Source organism: Papaver somniferum, chromosome 9 (assembly GCF_003573695.1).
Source record: "Papaver somniferum cultivar HN1 chromosome 9, ASM357369v1, whole genome shotgun sequence".
Lineage (NCBI taxonomy): Eukaryota > Viridiplantae > Streptophyta > Magnoliopsida > Ranunculales > Papaveraceae > Papaver > Papaver somniferum.
In genome coordinates this window covers 68,885,454-68,910,231 of record NC_039366.1, presented here as the reverse complement: position 1 = coordinate 68,910,231, position 24,778 = coordinate 68,885,454, and the positions used below count along the sequence as shown (strand labels likewise).

General features: G+C 37.4%; 2 protein-coding genes and 2 non-coding genes across 8 annotated transcripts; 3 read left to right on the top strand and 1 right to left on the bottom strand.

Moving 5' to 3' along the window:
- The first annotated feature begins 339 nt into the window (after nt 1-339).
- LOC113309470 ((R)-specific enoyl-CoA hydratase-like) lies at nt 340-7,406 on the top strand. 5 transcript variants are annotated; one of them, XM_026557891.1, is made up of 7 exons: nt 340-929; nt 2,083-2,204; nt 4,792-5,024; nt 6,016-6,335; nt 6,619-6,734; nt 6,820-6,932; nt 7,382-7,406. In XM_026557891.1, the coding sequence occupies exons 4-6, from the start codon at nt 6,066-6,068 to the stop codon at nt 6,905-6,907; spliced, it is 474 nt and encodes a 157-aa protein (XP_026413676.1). In that variant the 5' UTR covers nt 340-929; nt 2,083-2,204; nt 4,792-5,024; nt 6,016-6,065; the 3' UTR covers nt 6,908-6,932; nt 7,382-7,406. The 5 variants fall into 5 exon arrangements, with proteins under 5 accessions (XP_026413676.1, XP_026413675.1, XP_026413674.1 ...); XM_026557890.1 differs by lacking the exon at nt 7,382-7,406 and adding an exon at nt 4,525-4,678 and having other exon boundaries at nt 343-929; nt 6,820-7,235; XM_026557889.1 differs by lacking the exon at nt 7,382-7,406 and having other exon boundaries at nt 343-929; nt 6,820-7,235.
- TRNAK-CUU lies at nt 7,242-7,314 on the top strand. Its single transcript has one exon. It is a non-coding gene; the product is annotated as a tRNA-Lys (tRNA).
- Nucleotides 7,407-8,829: 1,423 nt separating the features above from the next.
- LOC113309469 (ABC transporter B family member 1-like) lies at nt 8,830-14,879 on the bottom strand. The gene is made up of 10 exons (XM_026557887.1): nt 14,116-14,879; nt 13,973-14,027; nt 13,706-13,881; nt 13,421-13,621; nt 13,064-13,323; nt 12,648-12,964; nt 12,336-12,559; nt 11,205-11,584; nt 10,395-11,109; nt 8,830-10,285 (listed from the first exon to the last, which is right to left on the bottom strand). Exons 1-10 carry the CDS (start codon nt 14,596-14,598, stop codon nt 9,002-9,004), a joined length of 4,095 nt encoding a protein of 1,364 aa, XP_026413672.1. The 5' UTR covers nt 14,599-14,879; the 3' UTR covers nt 8,830-9,001.
- Nucleotides 14,880-17,350: 2,471 nt separating this feature from the next.
- On the top strand, nt 17,351-17,423 carry TRNAK-CUU. The gene has a single exon. It is a non-coding gene; the product is annotated as a tRNA-Lys (tRNA).
- Nucleotides 17,424-24,778: the final 7,355 nt, after the last annotated feature.

The window sequence follows — 24,778 nt, the reverse complement described above, 5'->3', positions numbered from 1 at the left end:
TCAGCAAGCATCCATGAATACTTGAACCCATACTCCCAAGTCACCAAAAATACTCATCCTTGCTGTTCTTTTTTATTTCTCCTCCAAACCCTTTTCGATTTTTTAGCTAACTGCTACTTCTTCTCTGTTCGTTCTTTCGAACCTTGTAATTTCAATCTAACCCATTTAGTAACCCTTGTAATTCCAATCTATGCCGAACCAGGGTTCGCTATCAATCTTGTCTTTGGAGAAATTCAGATAGAAATTAGGTCAAGAGAAGACTCTAAATAGAAATTCAGATAGAAATTAGGTCAAGAGAAATTAGGTGATGGAGGAATCGGTGATGGATTCTAGGTTAGTGGCTACAGATGGGTATGTGAACTGGTTATTAGCGGAGGGTATTTTAGGAAGGTCAGGAAACACATGTACACTTTATGCCATGCATACAGAGGTGCTTACTCAGCTAACTAAATAATGGATGGAAAATATGACGATGAGAAGAAACACTAATTTCAATCTTTTTGGAGAGGAAACGCTAATTAGCGATCTTGGGAGGGGAGGAAATGCAAGTAAAGTGGTACCCATTAACAGAGAGAGGATGCTGAAGATGTCGGGTTAGGTTCCCATGTTGGATACATCTAGACCGCTGATCTGAAGGAAGGGTCATGACAAAGAAATATAAAACGCGACTCATAGAAAGCTGAAGCTCTTGTTGTCGGACAAAGAAAAACCGAGAAATCCCCAAATGCCAACTCAATCTCCTCCTCACAGAAACTCCACCGTACATCTTCGATTCTCTGTATTGAAAATCTGAATCTGTCGTAGAAAACATCCACACGATCATCCACGAGTCTATCAGCTGAAATCAAATGTTGTGGAGTATTCCTGTTGGCTCACAAATTTGGATTTCACGTTTCTAGGGTTTTGTTTTCACGTGGTGATTTTAACAGGTAAGCATTCGTCAAATCTCTCTTTCTTAATCATTTTTCGCATGTTCTAGATCAATGTCAGTATCATATATATATATGGCTGGTTTCAATTTGGTTCTGTAGAGGGTATTCGTCTTTGCCTAAAGATCACATGTTCCTGCATTTGCACCTGCGCCAATCAATTTCAACCGAGAATTGGCGCTGGTGTTTTTGCAGAAACATGGTGGTATCTTTGGCAATCTGTATACATTTGTTACGACATTTTTGTTAATTGAAGTTGTGATCATTATGAAGGTTAATGTTGGTCTAGTAGTCCTTGATGCGATTTGGCATGTCGATTACAAGGAAATTAGTGTGATGGTTTTAGTCATGGGTATGTATATACTATGTTAGGCCTCATCTTCTCTAGGTTGCCTTTTGCAACAGAACTCCTCATGATTGTAAGCACAACATCATGTAGAGCAGTCTCGTGGAGGTCATATCATATCAACTTAGTTCTGTTCGTCATAGATAATGTCCTCGGTTTTTAAGTTTCTTGGATTTGGGTGATTCTATCTCAAATTTCTTCAACTTTCAATCAAATTATTCCAGTTTCAATACTACATCTCTTTAGCTGCAACAAATTTGAGAAAATTTAACATGAAATTGGAGAATCTCGAATCTGAAACTTTTACAGTGTTTTCTGGATAGAGAAGATGATGGGTATGGGTCTGGTTTTTCAATCTGTTAAGTATACCGACCCGACCTTCCTGATAACTTTCTTATATTTTAAATTTTAGCCACATTTGCTTCTGCAATTCTTAACATTCTGCCTGCGATCACTTTCATCATGGCAATTTGGTCTTGGTACCTACATAAAAGATTTGAACCACATATTATCATTATTTTTCTTTTTGGTAATTTGATTGATTAGGTTAAAAAAAGTAAAGATTAAGAATATACATGTCATGTTGTTCTTCTCAGCTTGTAACTGTCTTGCTTTTCTGTTTTCTTTCTTTCTTCTGGCTTTGTTTTTCTGATTGCTCTTATATGTCAAAAAAGAAGAAGAAAGAAAACAGTATTGGTTAATTACTGTTTGATAAAATGCCTCGAAGAATTAATTGTCATGTGCCTGAAATTTGATTGTAGTTTTAGGATTTTAAAGAGGTTTGATTAGAGGGTTTTGTGTATGCAGAAAACCAGCAAGAGGATCACTGAGCCAAATTACATTTGACATTGGTCAGCAATTGGCTATATTACATCCGGGAACGGCTTAAGTTTTCCTACTCACAGTACATTGACAGTGGAGTAGAAAAGGTAACCAGAATACAATTTCTTAAGGACATTTTTACTGACTCAAATTAGGAACACATCATAGGAGGACTATAAGATCAGAACGAGTCTAGAACTTGACAAGACACAAAAACTTCCTAGACTTCAAGTGCTGCATTTAGCTTCCTCTTTAACTTATTCAAGATCTCCCCCCTTTTAATGCCAACAACTTAAACTGAAAAACGCTAAGCTTATTTCACGTATTTTTCGTGTACCGCTGCACTTTTCGTACACCAACCATATCTTTCAAAAAAACACTGTTGTTTACATTTGCCGTTGGATTGTCTTCGTCTTGAACCACAGCCGTTCGATGGACTAACCTATAAAATTACATACAGAAAAAATTCCTTTTTTTTTCTTTATCCTTATCCTCTTCTCCTCTTTTCTTCCCATCGATCTTCTCCCGACAGTGTTCAATGATTTTCATTTGATTTCATCTTCTCCCTCAAGTCAAGTTTCGACTGATTTTATTTTCTCCCCCAAACTTACTCTAGGGCAGCACCAAATCATCATACAGATTCAATTTTCACTTCGCTAATTCGTCACTGTTGTCATCAGGTTAGGGTTCCCTATCGAAAAATTAAATTGCTTCGTTTTTTCAGTAAATTGTAATAGGACATGAATGTAGTGCTGTTTGAGATTTTGTTAATTTCAGGTGATTGAGATTGATACTTTGCTTCACATTTGTAACGACACTCTCTAGCTTCAATTAATAACTTATACAAGCTGAACCTTAGCAAAGTTTAGATTCATTGGAACTTTTTATGCTGATGTGGGTATTTCTTCCTTTCTGTTAGTATAATTTTATTAATTGGCAAGGGACCTTAATGTGTGCAGTTAGGTCAGTGATAACCATGTAGTTAGGTCACTGATAACCACAACAAGCATGAAGGTACTAGCTTCTTAAAAAACCTTCAAGTGGTCTCAACTGAATTTGAAGTGTTCTCAAACCGGTTTCGTTCCAACTGCTAATTTCTTTTAAAGTCACAATTTGAAGTGTCCTCAAATCGGTTCAGCAAACTTTAAAACTAAAACATTTACAGTATAAAGTAAATAGACGCTTCAGCTATAATTGGTACAAGCCACTAAAGCATACCAAGCTTTGTTGGATTGTTACATGTTTGGCCAAGCCTGAAATGATACGGATACATACTTCAACAGTTCAACTGCATATTTTTTGGTTTGATTTGGATAAGTTGATTGTTCATGCTTTCAAAAACGTGCTGGTGGAGATGGTATTAGTGGATTTCATTTAATATATTGGTAATTTGATAGAGTATATTGATCCTTATAGCTATAATTATTAAGGGAAATCTTAGTGAAAGATATGTTGTGAAGATGAGTTTGTCATTTCGCAGGCTGAATGTTTGGAGTTGGTTATATCATGAATTATCTGTCTTCGAGGAGAGATAATGCTAGCGCTACGCTGTAATTATAGTATCTTAACAATAGGTTGTACATCATCTCAAACCTTTCCATGACACTCTAATATTTAGCTCTTCGAAGAAAATGGTCCTATTCGTACTGTCTATATAGTTATAAACTGCTATGTATAACAATATCCTAGCCCTCTAGAGGGATCTCGACCAAGCCCAGCCAATGATGCAGCATATATACCTCTTTTGTTCAACAAACATCTAAATCTAGAGTCTCCTGTAACTATCCCAGGATCTTTTACTAGCTTATCAAAGTGTGTCCTCATGTTTCGTTTTATTGTTTTATTTGATGGCATGCTATAATATATGTTGTTGCAGCCTGTAATATTTTATCGAAACTAGAAGATGTGTATGAAAAAATATTGTTCGCTGACGTGCAACGCACGTGCTCAGTGCTCTCTACTCGTTTACTATAGATTAATTTGTCAAATTTATTCATAAATTGTGAACTGGAATTAGATTCTCGGTGCTAACATCATAGGAGGACTATAAGATCTGAACGAGTCTAGAACTTGACAAGACACAAAAACTTCCTAGACTTCAAGTGCTGCATTTAGTTTTTAACTTATTCAAGGTTTACTATAGCTTAATTTGTTATATTTATTCATAAATTGTGAACTGGAATTAGTTCTCGGTGCTAAAACAGATGTAGTTCATGCCTTACGCATAATACTTTATTGAGTGTGTAATAGGATAAGAGCTTCTTGCTATGTTAAGTGAAAGCAGTTTAGAGGTTCACATCATGAGGTTATAATTATGGCATCTTTTGATATGTAGAGCCAATTCCTTGTCCTAGTATAATATGTTTATGTTATCAAACGCTAACACCATCTAGTTACTCCTTACGAAACTCTTAATCCATTTGTCAGTACTGAGGGAGAAGTATTAGTACATGTGCTGTCCTACGATCGTACAGTTTTAAACTGCTCAATGAGACTACACTGCAGCTCTGTCCTGGCTAGCTTGCCACTCAATCCTGGAGTTTCTTTCGGGTATCACTGAAAAAAAATTCACAGAACAATGGTTTGTTTAATAGACCAAACTCGCATCTGTTTTTTCTCTCTGGTTAGTTATGCTATCATGCTTGCCCTAATTTATTTGATTTTTCACTATGGCTCTTAATTATGTATGTGCAGAACTGCAGATACCATATCCTGTTAGATCCATCAAAAGCCACGTATCTACAACAGCATTGAAGAATTGCTCAACAAAGGCACATTTAGACTGGCTAACTCCTGTTCTCGGGATTGAAGGGATCTTGTCATTTGCTATCTCTTGATTCTGTTGTAGTCGCCCAAAAGAGGTCCGAAATTAGAAATATTCAAGCGTCACCCCTGTCAACTCATCACAGTGCTTAGAGGCTCATCAGGTAAAGTAGTTATTTGGAGTTTCTGTTTCCTGCTGACAAGTAGAAATAGAGGTTAACATTGACCCTTTTTAAGTGACTTGATCAAATAATCAAATAATTGTTTCACCAATTTGTTCGTTTGTGAGGTCGTGTATGTATGAAGAATACCTACACAAACTTCTACAGAATGCCAATATGGAAATACATCCATGCAAAATCATCCCAAACTGAGGAGCTGCTTAAGAAGGATGTGAAATGGATGTTAGTAGATCCAGGCTTCTCGGTGACGGTATCTGGCCGATAATAAGAATAGAAAATGGCTTTATTTGTCTGAAACGTCTGCACGTCAATAAAAAACGCACTGAAACAGTCTTTTTTCTTGGTAGGCCCCACCACTGCACAAGCGATCATCTAGTTATGAGGTTAGGGGAAGCAATGTTGGTATAGTAGTCACTGACGCGATATGTATTGTTTTGGTCGATTACAGTGAAATCAGTGTGATAGCTTATTTTATCTTAGCTAATCAATCTGACCTTATAGTTTTAGTAATTGGTGTGTGTATACTACGTTAGGCCTGATCTTCTCTAGGATGCCTTTTGCTACAGAACTCCTCATGGTTTAAGCACAACATCTCATGTGGAGCAGTAGGTAGAGTGGAAGTCATATTACTGTTGCATAATGGGTTCCAGAGTATCTAGTCTTGTTCGTGACCCATGTATGCTGTACGGTTTTGTAGTGCTAAGGTGTATCAACTTAATTAGTCTTATCAAGTTATTTAATACGGTTATGCGTTTTGTTATTGATAATTCTTAATTGGATCTCTGTTATCGTTCTGCTATATGCTTTCGTATATGATCCTCATGAGATTCATAACCTCGTAAGGCTTAAAAGTTCTTGGCAAATTTTGAGTAGTGGTTATCTTCATAACAAACATGTTTATATCTGCTGTTGCTTAGCTTTGTTAGTAAATAAATTGTTTCCACATTCTATCTAATGTAAGTTCTATTTGCAGATTCAGGGAAGTTTGTCGTTTATTGCGAAGTACCTTGTTTTTATGAGACAATGCTTCTGAAGCGTTTGGTTTCAAACTTCGTCCCATCCTTAAGCTTTGCCACTTCATCTACAGGAACTTGTGTTCTTAAAGTGGGAGATGTTCTGAGACAATCAAGAAAATTCTCTGAACAAGATGTTACTGAGTACTCAAAACTTACCCATGACATAAATCCGCTGCACTTTGATTCAGATTTTGCTCGATCTTGTGGTTTTGAAGATCGAATCGTTCATGGAATGCTTGTTGCTAGCCTATTCCCTCGGATAATTGCTTCTCATTTTGTAATTCTTTCGCTCCCTCTCTCAAGTTATATTGTCTTTTATTGAATTTATCTTATACTTTTTACTTTAGAGGTGTACATATTTGGGTTGCTTTTATTTACCTCGAATCCAACTAGGTTCCAAGGTATTTAACTATTGTCTACTGAAATCAGTTGACTCTTGGAGTTGTCAAATTTTTGAATAGATGGTAAAGTTTCATACTTTCTGTGGAAGAAAAAAACTTCCTTTGCCCTTTACTGCCAGTTGATGTTTCTCAGTGAAGTTGTTTATTTTATTTTTGCAGCCAGGAGCTATATATGTTTCTCAAAGTTTGCAATTCAAATTGCCTGTCTACGTTGATGAAGAAGTAGAAGCTCAAATACTGGCTCTTAATATAAGGGAATTTAGGAACAAAAACATGTGGGTTTGTTTGTCCCTCTCATGAGATGCATAATTATTTGTATCTGCTTGTTGATGGTTTAGTCATGCTATCTCATATTTTCAGAGTGAAGTTCTCAACAAAATGCTTTAAAGATGGGGAGCTCCTTGCTATTGGAGGTGAGGCTGTTGCATTATTACCGGCTCCATGTTAAAGAATTAGACGTCTGTACTGACAAGGTGAGGACTCTGCTGAAGGATACAACTACAGTTTTGGTATAGTCTTTAAACGTCAGGACTTTTCCAGCCTGAAATTTACCATATAATTTGTCGTTTTGGCATCTGTTTTTAGACTTAGGTTGTAAATTCAAATGTTTTTAGAGTTTTTCGTCTTATAAGAATTTAGCTAGTTTAAAAATCAAAGTTTCTGAAGTCTTGTGTTAAAGTTCAACAAATGAATTTGATCAAGCGCAAGGGTCTTAACCTTCTACTTGCGTCCAGTGGAAGTTGCATCGTATAAAGTGGGTAAGACCTATTGAAAAGACAACTGCCCGTCTAGCTCAGTTGGTAGAGCGCAAGGCTCTTAACCTTGTGGTCGTGGGTTCGAGCCCCACGGTGGGCGTTGTTTTTAGTTTTTCTGTCAGACTTGGAAAACTGATCAAGATTTTTTTTTTTTTGCTCCCTCCTAGCATATTTGATCTAGCAGCAGTGCAGCACAACCAATCTTGAGCCAACAAAGAGAAAGTGAGATATTCTTTTGATTGGTAAAGTTTCAAAGTCAGGAGGTTAGTGGTATGATTACCACTTTACCCACTGTACTATTATCATTCGTTTGTAGCTTAAACAAGGTCGGCTCGGATTAATGATCTTTCAATTATTAACACCATGAATAGAAACCATGGATGAGGGGATGCATTCATCTCATAAATCTCCATCTCTCTTGATATGTCTACAAAGACATTAGTACAGATTAAGTGGTCCTAAAGGCAGGATTCCACGTGCATTAGGAGACATGGATAAAGATACCCTAAAATGGGACTAGGACATTGTACCAATCACAATTCATATATACATCTATTTGTAGGATACTGATCTCATTTCCTAAACCATATATACCCTACCCACCATTAACCAAGCAGTCGTATTATCCTCCTACCCCAGCCACTTGCATAATAGAATCGTACTAGCACTACTTTGTTAGTCACTTCCACTAAAGAAGAATGGAAGAAGTTGGGTAATATTTTTTTTTCTTCTTCTGATAGAAAATGAGGAGACAAGATTGACTTGTTTTCATGTGATGGTTAACCCTACAATGCACATGTCAAAGTTTTTATCAGCACTGAAAATAATGGTGGAGAAAAAAAGAGAGTATATTTTAGATCTATCATTCTCACTCTCAGGTAGTTGTTGGTGGTTCAATGTCATAGAAAAAAACATGTATAAGTAGGTGAAAGAAGACATAAGAGGAAAATGGTGCAGATGTGGGCAAAAGAAGGATGATCCATCACCAATTCGCAATGGTTTGTAGGTGAAAATTCGCGTCACCCGTTACCTCTGATGGGGACTGGATACCCTGCATAACATGTGAACAAATATCAGAAAAGCTCAAGCCCTACAGGTTATTCATTTTCATAGAATGTCAACAGAAGAAGTAAAAATAGACATACAAGCATCTGCACCTGAACTACTAGAGTAGTATTCTTGCTGCAGGTCTCTGCAAAAGGATCATTTTTCTAGGGGTCCATTCCAAAACAAAAGGACCAAAAACCACGCCCCCACGACCACAAGGTTAAGAGCCTTGCGCTCTAACTGAGCTAGACGGGCGGATGTTTTTTCTAGGCCTTCTGAGCTTATTGATCAAACAGTAGGACTAAATCACTAGGATACCCCTGGGAAGAGAAGGTGACTGGATCCGGACGTAGTGTTGGGACAACGTGCTGTTTCTCAAAGTCATGTGCACTTCCATCACTTCGTCTTTTGACCGTGGCATGGGAAATGGGATCCACCTCCCATAAAGGATGTCCCTTCTTAGACGAAGGATGGAGGGTCCTACACATTTGGGGTCACCCCATTTTGGAGGACATTCTAATACTTTTGAGTTTGAGCTCAAAACTGCAGTAAATGAGTTGATTCACAAAATTTAGTCTAAATTTTAGTCATTTAACAGTCCATTTTAATCTGGAAAATTATATTACATAAAAATCCCTACTATATATTTTTAACAGAAAAAACCGCCAAAAAAAGAAAAAGGAAAATCAAAAACCAAAAAACACTTGACAGGAAAAACCATTACTGACTCTATGTTGTTACTAACTTTCTTTGTCTGCTCCTTTAATATGTGCCGACGAACTCGATCCAGAAACCATTCCGATCGGTTGCATAGGCGTAAATCGCTGCAGCTGTATCATGCGAGCGTAGCAACCGTCAGGGAAATGGTTTAGTAGATGTGAATGTGACCCTTGTTCAGCTACTTTGCCATCATCGATTACAGCTATCACATTTGCGTGCCTAATTGTTGCTAACCGATGTGCAACAACAATTGTTGTTCGTCCTGAACAAGCTCTATCCAGGGCTTCCTGCACACATCTTTCTGATTCTGCGTCTAGGGCGCTTGTTGCTTCGTCTAGTAACATTATCTCAGCCTTTTTCAGAAAGGCTCGCGCAATGGCAATTCTTTGTCTCTGTCCACCTGATAACTGCACTCCTCGCTCACCAACCCATGTTTTGTATCCGTCTGGTAACCCTGAAATGAACTTGTGTGCATTTGCTAATGTTGCAGCTTCAATGATTTCGGCTTCTGTTGCTGATTCACGTCCGTAAGCGATATTCTCATAAACTGTGTCACCAAATAGACATGGTTCTTGTGGTACCATTGCGATGTGTCTCCGTAATGTTTTTAGATTGTACTTGCGGATGTCTTTTCCATCAATCAGTACTCTACCAGATGCTGGTTCGTAGAATCGCTGAACTAGAGCAATCACTGAGCTTTTACCGCATCCGCTTGGACCAACAAGTGCTAACGTTTTTCCAGCTCTAGCACGGAGAGACAGATCTCTGAATATTAGTGTGTCAGGGCGAGATGGGTAGGTGAAATCAATGTGTTTGAGTTCTACATCACCACGTAAACGGTCAGGGACTGGAGTTGTGTCATGATCATCAGGTTCAATTTCAGTTTTTCGGTCAAGTAGATCGAAGACAGATTGCATGGCTTGACCACCTTTGATGAAGTCTGGTGCAAGAGTTAGTGTCTCAGCAGCACCATTAGCCGACACCATTAGAATCATGAAGACACGGATAGTCTTTGAGAAGTCGGATATACCATGCTTAACAAGCCAGGAGGCATACCATAGACCAAGAGCATAAGATGCATACAGTAAGAACTGGGCAACACCAAATCCACTTCCAGCTATCTGTCCTTTCCAGAAGCAACGTTTCAGAGGTGTTTCGAGGTTCGCAGAGAAGAGACCGACAATTTTCTCTTCTGAATTGAAAGCAGCAACTGTTCTGACATTGGCCACTGCCTCAGCAGCTAACTGAGTGGACTTGGCATGTGCAGCTTCCAAATCACCCGAAAATCCTTTCATGAACATTTTCTGACATTACAAACAATAAACAATTAGTAACCAGATTGTCTCATCAAATTCTGAAGCCAATTAGTTAGGATTTGCAGAAAATATATAGGAAGCTATTTGAAACACGAACCTGCAAAACAGTAGCGGCAACAACAACAGGAAAAACGGCAAGGAGGAGAAGGGCCAGGCGCCACTGTAATACAAAACCAGTCAAAGAGGCAACAAGCATAAGAGCTGAATTCTGCATGATAACTGAAATTCTGTCACCAATTGCTGATCGAACATTATTGGCATCCATTGCAAGTCTAGCTGCAATTCTAGCACTCTCATTCTCTTCGAGGTCAAACCAGCCCATCTCATTCTTTAGTACTGCTGCCAACATCTTCTCTCTAACCCGCTTCGTTAGATTCTCACCTACGACATCCCAAAAGAAATGTTGCAATGTATTGAAGATAAGAGCTGCGGAAGAAACCCCAATCAATACGAAACAGTACTTTGCAATCTCTCTGCGCATGTAAGCATGATCTGGGCTGTAATAGACACTAAGAACTGCACTAAGAACATAGGCAAAAAGGGCACTTATGAAACCACATGCTATAGAACCAACTGAGCCAACAAGAGCATACGCCCATTCAGGAGAATTCATCTTGGCAAGACGCCAGAACGAGCTTGCTTGTGCTTTGAATGGAAGCTTTTCATGTCTATAATTAGCATAGGAACCGTCGATAGAGTGCACAAAATCTGCTGTAGAAAAGTCAGATAGTCTTCGTGAATATGGTGATCGGCCATATGATGAATTCCTGGTTATTATGGGTGAGCTGATAGAGTTTCTAGCAGTAGAAGGCCTGTTAAGAAAATCAACACTGAGTTAAACAATTGCTCTTTTGCGTAATCAAGTTCAGTATCAGTAATGAAATTAGGTAACAATATTGTGACATACCTTGCACTTGCACAACTTTTTCTTGCATTGTTAACAGCAGTTTCATGAGCCATTTCTTGCATTTTAATGAGTTTAGCATAAACACCATTTTCACCTTTTGCGAAAAGTTCATCATGGGTACCAATTTCAGTAACTGTTCCCTGTTGCAAAACTGCCACAAGGTCAGCTTTACGGATAGTTGAGAGACGATGTGCAATGACTAGAGTCGTTCTTCCAATCATAAACCGATCTAGAGCTTCTTGTACTAGCTTCTCCGATTCCGAATCTAATGCACTTGTTGCTTCATCCAATAGTAAGATTGCTGGGTTCTTAAGCATTGCTCTGGCAATAGCAATCCTTTGTTTCTGTCCTCCAGATAAATGAGACCCTCTTTCTCCTACCTGCAATTACCAAATTACAATTCACTTCAATATCTCAATTTTTACTGCCAGTAACAAACTTTTACCACTACTTTTTTACTTTTCAACAATCAATTAAATATTGAGTTTAATATCATGATTTTGCAGGTATTTAGGAGTTAAAACAGTACTTAAAGTCAATTGAATATAAATTTTTTTTTTTTTTTCCATTCTTTATTTCAGCACATGTTGACTGAGACTATCTTATTTTTCTATCAGTTTTATATGAAACAACTCTCTCCATGATTGACTTAAAATAAGCTAGGTTTGAATCAGTTGACTACAAGGAACCCCAAATTTTTTTATAAGAATTAAACAAAGTACACTAGTACATAATTAGTCCTTTCTTAATTACAAATTTTTTTGCCTTAACTCACAAAAAAATCATTTTTTTTCTTCAGAAAAACAGTTTCACATAATTGCTGAATATGACTTGTTTAACATTATTGACTGTTATACGGATAGAAAATGACAGATCATTAACATGTTACCAAACCAATTGGCAAGTATACATCCAGAGATCTGAACCACATCCTAGAATATAACAGATAACATTACCCAGACACACACCTTTTGTCAATACTGTACAAAACTCAATGCAAAAAGAAAAAAAGATCCTCTCTAGACCAATTTATCGAGAGCAAACCCAGACATGACATCCTAGACACATGGCGCAGTAATGCAGTCTGTGCCTCAGTTGCTCGAATAGCAAGATTAAGCTTAGAAGCATTACCTGAGTATCATAACCTTCGGCGAGTTTGATAATGAATGAATGAGCATTAGCAACTCTGGCTGCTTCTTCTATCTCAACTTGGATAGCATCAGTTCTACCTAAGAGCATGTTTTCTTTGATGGATGTTGCAAATAAGGCTGGTTCTTGGCTTACAAGTCCAATTTGTTGTCTCAACCATCTTAATTTCAATGTCTTTATGTCTTTCCCATCTACCAATACTTCCCCTGTGGACATGTAATTCATTTACCTAATACATGAGTTTCAAGAACAAAAACTCAAAGAAAATTAAGAAAAAGAATCTAGTGAAATTACCTGAAGATGGATCGTAGAATCTTTCGATTAGAGAAACAACAGTACTTTTACCAGAACCACTGCTTCCTACTATGGCAATGGTTTTTCCGGCCGGAAGATTTAATGAGAAGTTGTTTAGGATTTGAACATCTGGTCTTGATGGGTATGAGAAATTGATGTTTTTCAATTCAACATGTCCTGTTACTGAATCTAATTCGAGCCCCGTTTCCGCATTTTTATCAATACTTGGTTTGTGATCAATAATTTGGAAGATTCTTGCTGCTGCTACTTTAGCTTTAGCAAATGCTGCCATACTTGGAGCTGCTTGACCCAATCCCCTATTCATAATCAACACAACAACAAAAACTTTCAATTCTTGCAAACACTCAAAAATTAAAACAACACATAATTTCGAGGCGAAAGATTAAACAACTTACAATCCACCAATCATGACAGCAAACATGGTAGCAATGGCAAGACCACCATTGGTATCGTGGTGACGAACTAAATAACCTCCATACCACAAAAGAAGAGCATAACAACAGAAGACAGTGAAGAAAGTTGCACCCAAACCAATCCCTTTAGCCAATCCAATTCTATAACCAATTTTTTGAGAATTCCTTAGTGCAGTGGAATAAGCTTGTAATGCTCTTGATTCACCAACATATGAGAAGACTGTTCTTATTTGACCCACTGTCTGCACAATTCATTCAATTTTGTTGCCACAATCAGATTAAAGAAAAAACTTCAAAACTCGAAATTTAGAAGCATAGATAGAAATCTAATGTTGTTACCTGTTCAATTATATTTCCAGCTTGAGACAGAGATTCTTGACTTTTGGAAGTGAATTTGGATAATGTAGTAGTATGAATACCTCCAATCAAAGCAATTACAGGTACTACTCCAAGTGTAAGTAAAGCTAATTGCCAAACAGCAGTAAATCCTACTATAAATCCAGTCACAAATGTTGCCATATAATGCATGAAATTTCCCAACTGTTTCGAAAAAACCCGAAAACAACATAATTAGATTCAGTTTCCTTAGACTTAATTTGGGTTTTGAAAAGAAAATTTGTTTACCTTCTCACTAATGGCATCTTGGACTAGTACAGCATCAGTATTGATAGCAATAACAACATCAGAAGTTCTAACTTCTGTATCAAAGTATTGAACATCTTGGTTTAATGCTGCTTCTAAATATTTGATTCTCATTTTTGCTGATTGTCTTTCTCCAGTCCACATCCAACATGATATCTCTGTAAATTCACACAGGAAAAAAAAAATAATCAAAATTTCTGAAACTTCACAAAAACAGAGCAAAACAGAGAGATTGGATGCTGATTGCACCTGCCCATGAGGATGCCCAAATTGATGCACCAACAACAAGAAAGTAAAATGCATACTGCAAACAAAAAAAATCAAGAAATGTGAATCAAATCAAATCAACAAAAACAAAATTGATGGAATTGGATGATGATGATGATGATTACCTTCAGGACTTCATCCATCATTTTGTCAATATGATTAATATTAGCACCAAAAGAATTAACAAGATCAGCAAAGAATCTAAGGAACAAAGGTAAAGAACAACCATGAACAATAGCACCTAATGTACCAATCACCATTAAAACATAATCCAAATTATCAGCAAATCTAAACAATTCCTTAAATCCAACTGGAGCTAAAGAATTAATGGGTTTCTTCTCCTCATCTTCAATAACTACTTGTTGCTGTTTCTTAGTATGATTCTCTTTATTATTACTCTCATCCAATTTCTTTTCTTTATTATCATTACTATTACTCATCTTCTCCTCCATTACTACTTGTTTTTCACTCACTTGTGCTTCTCCTTCTTCTACTGTTTGTAAATTTTTCTCTGGTTTTTCTATAGACCCAAGCTCTATACCCTGTTCTTCAGTCCATCTCCAGTACTCTACCTTATTTATGTCCTCAGTTGTATCCTGTGATGACATTGCAAACCCTCTCTCTCTTTGACTTACTTATTTTTCACTGAGGATGTATTGATTGGTTTTGTTTTTGTTTTTGCTCTAAAACCAAGAACTATAGTTGGAGTTGTAGTTGTGTTTTGAATAGATCAATATGAACCAAGAATGAATGTGTGAAACTAAAGAAAATGACACTTGAAAAACACTAACTGTGAATTGAAGAAATGAGAGGAAGAAATATCCATTATTTAAAGCTGCTCCCAGAACAACTACTGGCGTATATAGTACTAGTATTCTGAAGAAGAAAAAAAGTGAGTATTCACATCTGATTATCAAAATGACTTTTTTTTTGGTTTACTTTTTGCTTGACTATACAAGTTTGACAGAGCTTCACCCATCGAAAAAAAATCTCCAAAAATATCCCTTTGTAATTTGAAATCACACCTGTATATTTGGTTTAATCTAGACTCTAGAGTCTGAGATGATTGGATTTATATTCTTTTCCTTATTAGAAAAAATCAAAATATTTTCTGAAAAATTTCCGTGCAATTATTCATAAACGTTGCTTAATCTAGATTGTGAACGACACATTATTAGACCTCGTAATTTTTTCCCTTTCAAGGGTTATGAAATGATTGTTAAATTAACCAGCCGCTAAGTAACTTTTTTCCGAGACTCCTTTATAAGGGTTATATTCAGATTTCCTCACGATGGCTGAGGGAAAATTCCCCAACAAGTTAAATGTTAAAATTGACTTATTTTACACAAGCTAGTAGCTTGACATGCAATGTTGAGGGCATTATGGTCATTTGGGTTTGACTAGTACCGGTCATATGTGCGCGTGAAGCATCTCGCATGGGGGATTGAAAGGTTGTAGTATGGTACAAGGTACAATTACTAAATAAGGTGAGAATAGGGAGGGGATGGAGTGTGTGTTTGATGGATTTCGGTGCAAGATATGAAAACCGGAAAATAAGAGATCATGTTTTGTTTTGTCACTGTTTTGCTGTTTATTTCTTTTGTTTTTAACTGCTTGTCTCCTTTCCTCTAACTCAGGCTTCTCTTTTACTTTTCACTGTTTCTTTATACCCGAAAACAAGAAGATCCTTGACTGATATCTCTAATCAAGAGTTCTCTTCTGTTTGAATCACTTGTCTTGGAATAGTATATGGGAATAATACTACTGTTCCCCTTACTTTTATGTTGCACGAGTTGCATGTAACCGATACTCATCCGTCTGACAAAAAGTGATATTTTTGTTTTTCCAATTTCGTCTATTTTCAGATAAAATTGAAAAATCAAAGGTATCACTTTTAACGAAATGAAAGCACAATAATAAAACTATTGATGATATTATAGTCTGTTCGGACAGCACATCAGAAATAGCTTTTTGATTTCTAAAAGTCCAAAAGTCGGAAGTCAGTTTGGCTGTCATATTTCAAAACGACTTCTAAAAATCGAAAAGTTAAGTGAAGCAAAATAGTTTTGCTTCTGACTTCTACTTCTAACTTCGACATGCAGAAATCAGAAACAAATTTGTATCCAAATGCTCTATTAGTAATCGGAGTTCAAAACTGAATCTCGTCATCACCAAATTGTTACTTAAGTTCGAAACCGAAATCATCATGGGCCAATTACAGAATGGCCATACTTTTTGTAATTCGGTCACAAAATGATCATACTTTTGTAATCCATTTACAAAATGGTCTTTTTCCATCAGATTTAGCACTTTTGAATAAAACGGTGTTATCTTTTCCAAATATACCCTCCCTCAAATACTCTTCCTAGTTAACTAATTGGTTGAAGTGGTGGTGATGAAGCGGTGGTGGTGGTGGTGGAAGCTTAAGAATACCTGCTAAACCCCGGAGGGGAAGCGGTGAACCCTTTGGGTGAATGCGGTATAACGATCCTGAATGCGGTGTAACGAACCTGAATGTGGTTTTACGATCTTGAATGCGGTGTAACGATATATAAGCGGCACCACCACCACCAACAAATAGCACCACTGTCAAAAAAAATTATAATGAAGGCAAAAGTTAAAAATGTGTGTGGAAGGATAATATGAAGGACATATAGGTAATTTCATTAACATATTTAACTGTGAGTCACCACTTAACTCCCTTTTTAACGGAAGTACGATCATTTTGTTAATAGTTTATAACAGTAAGATGCTTTTGTGAATCGGGTCCTAATACTAGGATTGTTTTGTACATTTTCCAATCATCATCCCTAAAACAAAGAAAATAAGGTCTTGATTTATATGGGCTGATACCAACATTACTAGGGACTGATACCATTTAGCCAACAGAACGGTCAAGACCACTCTTATATGAAATGGTATCAGCACCTAGCAATCTGGTATCCGTCCATATAAATCGTGAATAAGGTAACCAAAATCTTTGGTTCATTAAGCACAAGTAGGAGATTAGCATGGCATGGGTTCATACATCCCCCTACACATGGGGTTGTCCACTTTGGCTGACTTTTGAGCTTTGAGTGTAAAATGTATATTGATGGTTTTAGAAAATGAGTCAGGGTAAGTACATAAACAGTTGAAGGGCAGGCTGCCTCTTCGATCTTTCCCTTTTTCACTCGGTCAAACCCCAAATCAGCAAGACTGCAAATACTTTTTAACTGGGCAGAGTTTGTTTGCTCCCAGTAAACAAAGACTGAAATCTACTCCGGTTCGTACCCATATTTTACTGGCATTTATTTCTTCTCCTATTTTGATCTTTAATGAAATGCTTTCAAATAGCTATTAATGTGGTTTTGGACAACCGCCCGTCTAGCTCAGTTGGTAGAGCGCAAGGCTCTTAACCTTGTGGTCGTGGGTTCGAGCCCCACGGTGGGCGTCTTCTTTTTCCATTTTTTTTCCTTTTTTGTGTGTGGTGTGATATCATCAATATGGGCAGAAAGATTTAAAATGACTTTCTGGAACAAAATTCTTATCCAAGTGCAGAAAAGACTACATTATTTCTGGTGAGGTCATGTGATGTAAAATCATGGTGGGGTGAAATCAAAAGCTTCAAAAACTACCGTGTCATTTTAACCGTGAATAGTATTCCAGTTTTTTACTAAAATGAGTCTTTGAAGCTTGACAAGTACACTTTACTGACCTGACAATGTTTCTGGTCACCTGATTTGTTATTTATTTTTCACTTTTTTCAGTCCAAGGACATTATAACTTTCTTTAATCATAGAGAAAATGAAAAGTCCAGTACTAGTGCTCATGCATAGCGTAGTTAGTAATTCTCGCGAATGTATCTGAACTGACCGAATCCGAATGATATTTTCGAACTATTTGAACTCTGAACTTGGTTTCCGGATTATATGGACCTCATGAATGATTCACGAACGTATCTGAACTGACCGAATCCGAATGATAGTTCTGAACTCGAACTTCGAACCTAGTTTGTGCCCAACCTCGCTCTCACATGGTTAATTCTCTGACCAGAGTTCTGTTTATTGGTTTTTGTTTGATTTTGTATATACTTTATATTTAAATACAATTATTCAGTTAAAATTTTCTATTGATAGTTGTTTAACCAGTGTTTTATGTGTTAATTTTTGTTTAACATTCTATAAACTCGTCTTATAATACATTTATGCGATTAAATTGTTTACTTCTTGTTAAATAATCACGCTAAAATATTTTTTTCCATCTTATAAATCATATAAAAATACAATTAGTCTCGTAATAAGGTCATAATACTTATCAATTTATCATATATGTAAGCCGAATTTTAAGTGCCGAACTCAAATTTTATAAAACGAATATGCACGTACGTATGTCGTTCCGAACTACTGTCCGAACGACGAACCGTTGGCCGATTTTTTGACCGAATCCGACCTATCCGAATCCGTATGATTCCCGTATGTATGCCGTCCCGAACTACTACTCGTACCCCGAATTGCTAACTAGGATGCAGAGATGAGTTTTCATATTTCTGGAATTTCTCAAGTAAAAACAAATTGAAAAGCTTATTAATATTCAACCTTTTTTACCTCGCGTTTTTAGGGGCCACTCAAAAGGATTTAGGGGCCATCAATTTATACCCATCCAAAGACTCTAGTTAAGGGGTACCCTATATGATATTGAAGTTACATAAATGCCCTTCTGGTAAAACCGTATAAAAACCAAATCAAAAAAAATTCTACTCATTTCAACTCTTCTTCTTCCAGTTTCATATCTTCCGATTGTGGAAGAAAAAAACTTTCCCTCGTTCAACCGAAACATCGTCGTGAATCGTAAAATCAAAACATCGTCGATTCATTTATAAAACAATGGATAAGGGAAATGAAACCCACAGACCTAGAACCAAAAATGTTGCTCGGGGTATCGATCCAAAGATTGGGATTTTAGCAAGATATAAAGAAATTCTTGCTGCAAATGAAGAAGAACGCGAAGAACAAGAACCCGACAATGTAGTCGGTGGTGGCGATTCCGATAGTCAAACACTTCGTCAACTTCAAATGGCCCCGATTAGGTAAGAATCTATCATTTTTGGTGTTTATTTCGCTTTAATTCGACGAATCGAGAAAAAAAATTTCTAGGGTTTTCGGTTTTTTATCCAGATTCGGGCGATATTCATGCTTATTTACTTCCGAATGTAGTCGTGTTCTTCGTTTCTCAAGAACATCGACAGTATTCGGGAGATATATTTGTTGGTTATCTGCCGAATATTGTTGGCCATATCTTCCTGGATACAAACTGGTAATAATCGGTAGTTTGATGAATTTTTTGGCTTCCGAATATATTTAAGTAGACACATAGTATTTGGAAGTACACTCACTACCGAATATATATATCGAAAAAATCTCAAAATTTCTGATATAGGAAAAATCCCATTTTGGGGCCAGTATTTATTCGTAAGACAATATAATGTTTTATACCTCCGATTGTGTAGGATAAAATTTTAGAGTTTCTGAACTCCAGTTGATGAATATTCGGTTGTAAACATGTTTAGTTATATTCCGATTGTTTTTTATTCGGGAAAAATATGTGTCTTCTTACTTCTGAATTTGTTCATTCGGGTTATAGTTGTGTACTTTGTCTTCCAATTGTGTAGGATGAATTTAGAGCTTCTGAACTCCAATTGATGCATATTCGGTTGTAAATATGTTTAGTTAGCTTTCGATTGTTTTTTATTCGGGAACAATATGTGTCTTCTCACGTCCGAATGTGTACATTCGGGTTATATTTCCATACTTTGTCTTCCGATTGTATAGTTTGTAAATATTGTTCCTTTCTTTGTTGTTTAGACAAAGTCGAGAAATGAGGAAGAAAGTGACAGCTAGTGCTAGGAGGGAAAGGAGCGCCAAATATAATTCAAGTGCTCAACAAAGCTTACAAGAACAAAGCAGTCAACAAGGAGTGCAACCAAGTACTGAACAAAGTGTAGAACAACAAGGCAGTGAACAAGGGGTGCAACCAAGTGTTGAACAAGCCGCTCAACAAAGTGCAGAACCAACTGCTCCACAAGTTACACCCCACCATGAAATTGAACCAGTTGATCCAGTGCCAAGAGTAGAAGAAGAAGGACAACCAAGTGATACCCAAAAATCCAAAAAAGGAAAAGATGGTGTAAAGAAGGATATTGCTAAGAAAGCATCACATCTTGTCCCTCAGCACTTGAAGAAGAAGGGTATTCTAGCAGGCACAATCCTTGGGCTACCGGCGGATGGAGGAAAATTGCTATTTGGATACAAAGACTCATGGGCCAGAGAAATATACGAAACCGAGGTAATAAAATTACTATTTTTTATTAATGTATTGTCTATGTGTTATATCGTAATATTTGTATTAAGGATTTTTTTTATGTACTTTAATAGGATCATCAAGATGCGGTCCGTCTACTCAAACCTACCGACGCACCAACAAAAATGCTTGCGTGGCCTTTATCCGGTGAATGTGAAAGGTTCAAGTCAATTGTTGCCAACTCGGGGTTAGCTAATGCCGCCGAGAATTCATTGTTGGAACATGATCGTGTGGCCATATCGGCGTTCGTGGAGAGAATGTATCCTGAGACCGATACTTTCCATATGCCGTTTGGGGAGATGACGATTACTCCGGATGATGTTGTGCAGATTCTTAACCTTCCCGACCAAGGCACAGCTGTGAATTTTAACTACACAAAGCAGTTAAGTTGGGCACAACTTTATGCTCTAACTAAAAAGTGCTTAGGTTGGGATGAAGAGACAACAACAGCAGAGTTTAGGAGGCATGCAAGTTACAGAACAAGACAGATCAACATTACAGTTTTGATGAATATGTTTTGAGGCACCTTGGAGAAGGAAAAGAATGGAACGTTAACTGATGAGCAAGTGAACCACGCTGCCACCGCCTATCTCCTTTGTGTATTGGGATGTGTCATATTCCCCAATACTTATGGCAACCGGATCGAAGCCAACCTTATACAACTTTTGGATCCTCTCCATGAAGTCAGTGACTATTCTTGGGGCACGGCATGCCTAGCATTCTTGATGGAAGAGTTGAGAAAGGCTTCGAGGCTAGGAACCTGCCAAGTTGCCGGGAACGTGGCTCTATTGCAGGTTTTTTCTTTAACTCTATAACTCACTCTATAGTTATTCGGTAGACAATACATATGATGCATATCCATAACTCCAAATGACGCATATTCGTTAGGAAATTATCCATCTCTTTTCCCGAATGTTGGTTATTCGGTGATTAGGTACTTACTTTGTTTTCCGATTATATACAATCAGAAATATTCTTTTGATATTAGAACCGAATATACAGGCCATAAAAACTATAGGTTACTGAACTCCAAATGACGCATATTCGGTAGGAAATGATCCATCTCTTTCCAGAATGTTTGTTATTCGGTGGTTAGGTACTTACTTTGTTTTCCGATTATATACAATCGGAAAAATTCTTTTGATATTAGAACCGAATATACATGCCAGAAAAACTATAGGTTACTGAACTCCAAATGACGCATATTCGGTAGGAAATGATCCATCTCTATTTCCGAATGTTTGATATTCGGTGGATAGGTATTCAGTTTTATTTCCGATTATATATAATCGGAAATAAAGTTTGGAAATTACTACCGAATATACACAATCTATTTACTAAAACTTGGTTTCTTATGTATATAGGCATGGATCTATGACCACTTCCCTATCCTGAAGTTGGCCGGAGAGAACCCGGGGTGGTGCAAAGGTACTCCTAGAGGAACAAAGTATATATTTGAAGACAACCGTTCTAGGACAAAAGAGCAGCAGTTGATTCGCATGAGGGAGATTTTGGACCAATTTAAGGCCTCAGACGTATGCTTTGATCCATACAAGGAAGATCGATCCAGTGGGCATATAAATGTTCGGTCGGACTTGTCCCTTTATTTTGGACCGTTGTGGCACCCCACAGGATATGTGATGTATAACCCCTCTAGGGTGATGCGACAACACGGGTATATACAACATCAACCTGTGGAGAAAATGGGGGATTACTACAAATTGGAGTTGGAGTTGTGCTCTTCTAGTGGTGATAATCTCATGATTGTTCACACAGGCCCACCTACTGTTCTTGATAACTGGGATAAGAGGAATGACTTCATTATCGACACTGGTAGACGAACCACCCGAGGTGATGAAAAATTCTCCAAACTATATGAGTTGGTATAACAAGGTATCACATCCTTTGGTTATCCGTGAAATCAAATCCAACACTACTGCGGCGGGTTCAAGTTATAATTGTATCATCAAAGACAAACCAGCTGGTTATGATAGACTGGTGCGTGTTCTTATATTTTTGTTCATTTTATATTATTCCTATAAATCTTAGGTAATTACCGTTTGATGTTATGTAATTACGTATAAAAAACAGGTGAATAGGTTCAAGCGTGTTTCCAAAATGTTAACTGCATGCCTGAAGAGCGGAGATCCCATGCCAGCTGAGAAGATCAAAGAGGCTAGAGATCTAGTTGATAATATGGATAACAAAGATTATGCTGCCCAGTTTGGGGAGAAAGTCACGAAGAGGCATCATCCCAAGGTGGCAGTATCAAAGACGGGTAAAAGAACTCGAGCTTCATCGAGCGCTGAAGCTGCTCCAACTGAAGCTGCTCCAACTGAAGGTGCTCAAACCCGTGGTCGTGCAGGACTGGGAGGTAGTCACGGTCGTAAAGTAAAGAAGAGCAGATAAATAATAATGATTTGTGTTGTACATTCGGAAGTTTGGGTAACTAAGTTAGACAAGTTCAAATGACAATGATTTGTGTGGTACATTCGAAAATTTTGGTAACTAAGTTAACTTCCGATTATTTGAAGTTCAAAATTTGAAAAGTATCAGTTTTTCCCAAATTCTGATTTTTGGGCCATCGTACATTCGGAACTTTACAAAAAAAATTATCCTCCGAATATTACAAGTTCAAAACAAACCATCCCATGGCTCTAGGTGGTTCCAAGGGCCAATATAGAAGGTTAGACACCCCATATTCGGAAGTTCTGGTAACTGAGTTACCTTCCGATTATTTCAAGTTCAAAATTTGAAAAGTATCAGTTTTTCCCAAATTCTGATTTTTGGGCCATCATTCATTCAAAACTTTACAAAAAAAATTATCCTCCGAATATTGCAAGTTCAAAACAAACCATGCCATGCCTCTAGGTGGTTCCAAGGGCCAATATAGAAGGTTAGACACCCCATATTCAGAAGTTTTGGTAACTGAGTTAACTTCCGATTATTTCAAGTTCAAAATTTGAAAAGTATCAGTTTTTCCCAAATTCTGATTTTTGGGCCATCGTTCATTCGGAACTTTACAAAAAAAATTATCCTCCGAATATTGCAAGTTCAAAACAAACCATGCCATGGCTCTAGGTGGTTCCAAGGGCCAATATAGAAGGTTAGACACCCCATATTCGGAAGTTTTGGTAACTGAGTTAACTTCCGATTATTTCAAGTTCAAAATTTGAAAAGTATCAGTTTTTCCCAAATTCTGATTTTTGGGCCATCGTTCATTCGGAACTTTACAAAAAAAATTATCCTCCGAATATTGCAAGTTCAAAACAAACCATGCCATGGCTCTAGGTGGTTTCAAGGGCCAATATAGAAGGTTAGACACCCCATAATCGGAAGTTTTGGTAACTGAGTTAACTTCCGATTATTTCAAGTTCAAAATTTGAAAAGTATCAGTTTTTCCCAAATTATGATTTTTGGGCCATCGTTCATTCAGAACTTTACAAAAAAAAATTATCCTCCGAATATTGCAAGTTCAAAACAAACCATGCCATAGCTCTAGGTGGTTCCAAGGGCCAATATAGAAGGTTAGACACCCCATATTCGGAAGTTCTGGTAACTGAGTTACCTTCCGATTATTTCAATTTCAAAATTTGAAAAGTATCAATTTTTCCCAAATTCTGATTTTTGGGCCATCGTTCATTCGGAACTTTACAAAAAAAATTATCCTCCGAATGTTTTATTCGGAGGGAATATGTGTATCGTTAGCAACCGATTGTAGTGCATCATCTCCATATAAAAACCCTTGTCCTTCACTAGTTGTACCGCCATCTTATTTCTTAAATATTGGCATTGGTGACATCTTCGATATCCGCCTCTCTAAAGTAACCCATTTGTTCCGTAGCAACGTGAAACCCACAATTTCCATCCCCATCAACCTCGTCGGTCGACAAAACAAATGGAATGATAAGTGGAGGGAGTTGTTCCAAATAATCTTTGTATATTGTATATGTGGATCGATTTGGTCTTCCATTAAGATCTTTAGGGCAACGAAGAGTACCTTTGTCCTCTTTTATAGTAAGAATTTCCATTGATTGGGTTTGTTGCGAGGCGTTCATTTGCTCAACAACTTCTTCGACAACATTGGGTTGACTTACTTGAGAAGGCTCTGTAGAGATCTTTGGCCTTACTTGCCGGGTGGTTGGTCCACTTTGATCATTTCTTGGACGACCTCTTTTCTTAGGCTCCGGCTCATCTTCAAATTCGGCTTCCGAACGCTCGTGCCTAGACAATATTCTTTTATTAGACAAATACTCCTTCAACTATTTTCTTTGGATGGTCCTCGACACTTCGGTGTTCGGCCTACCGGTGTTATTTTGCTTAATAGGTTCATCAACCTCCCTTAAAGAAGGGTGAAGGGCTTCCTCCAAATTATGCATCAATATTTACTTCTTGGTGTCGTTTGATGTAGCGTAACGCTCGTCTATTCGCGCACACAATTCCGACTCC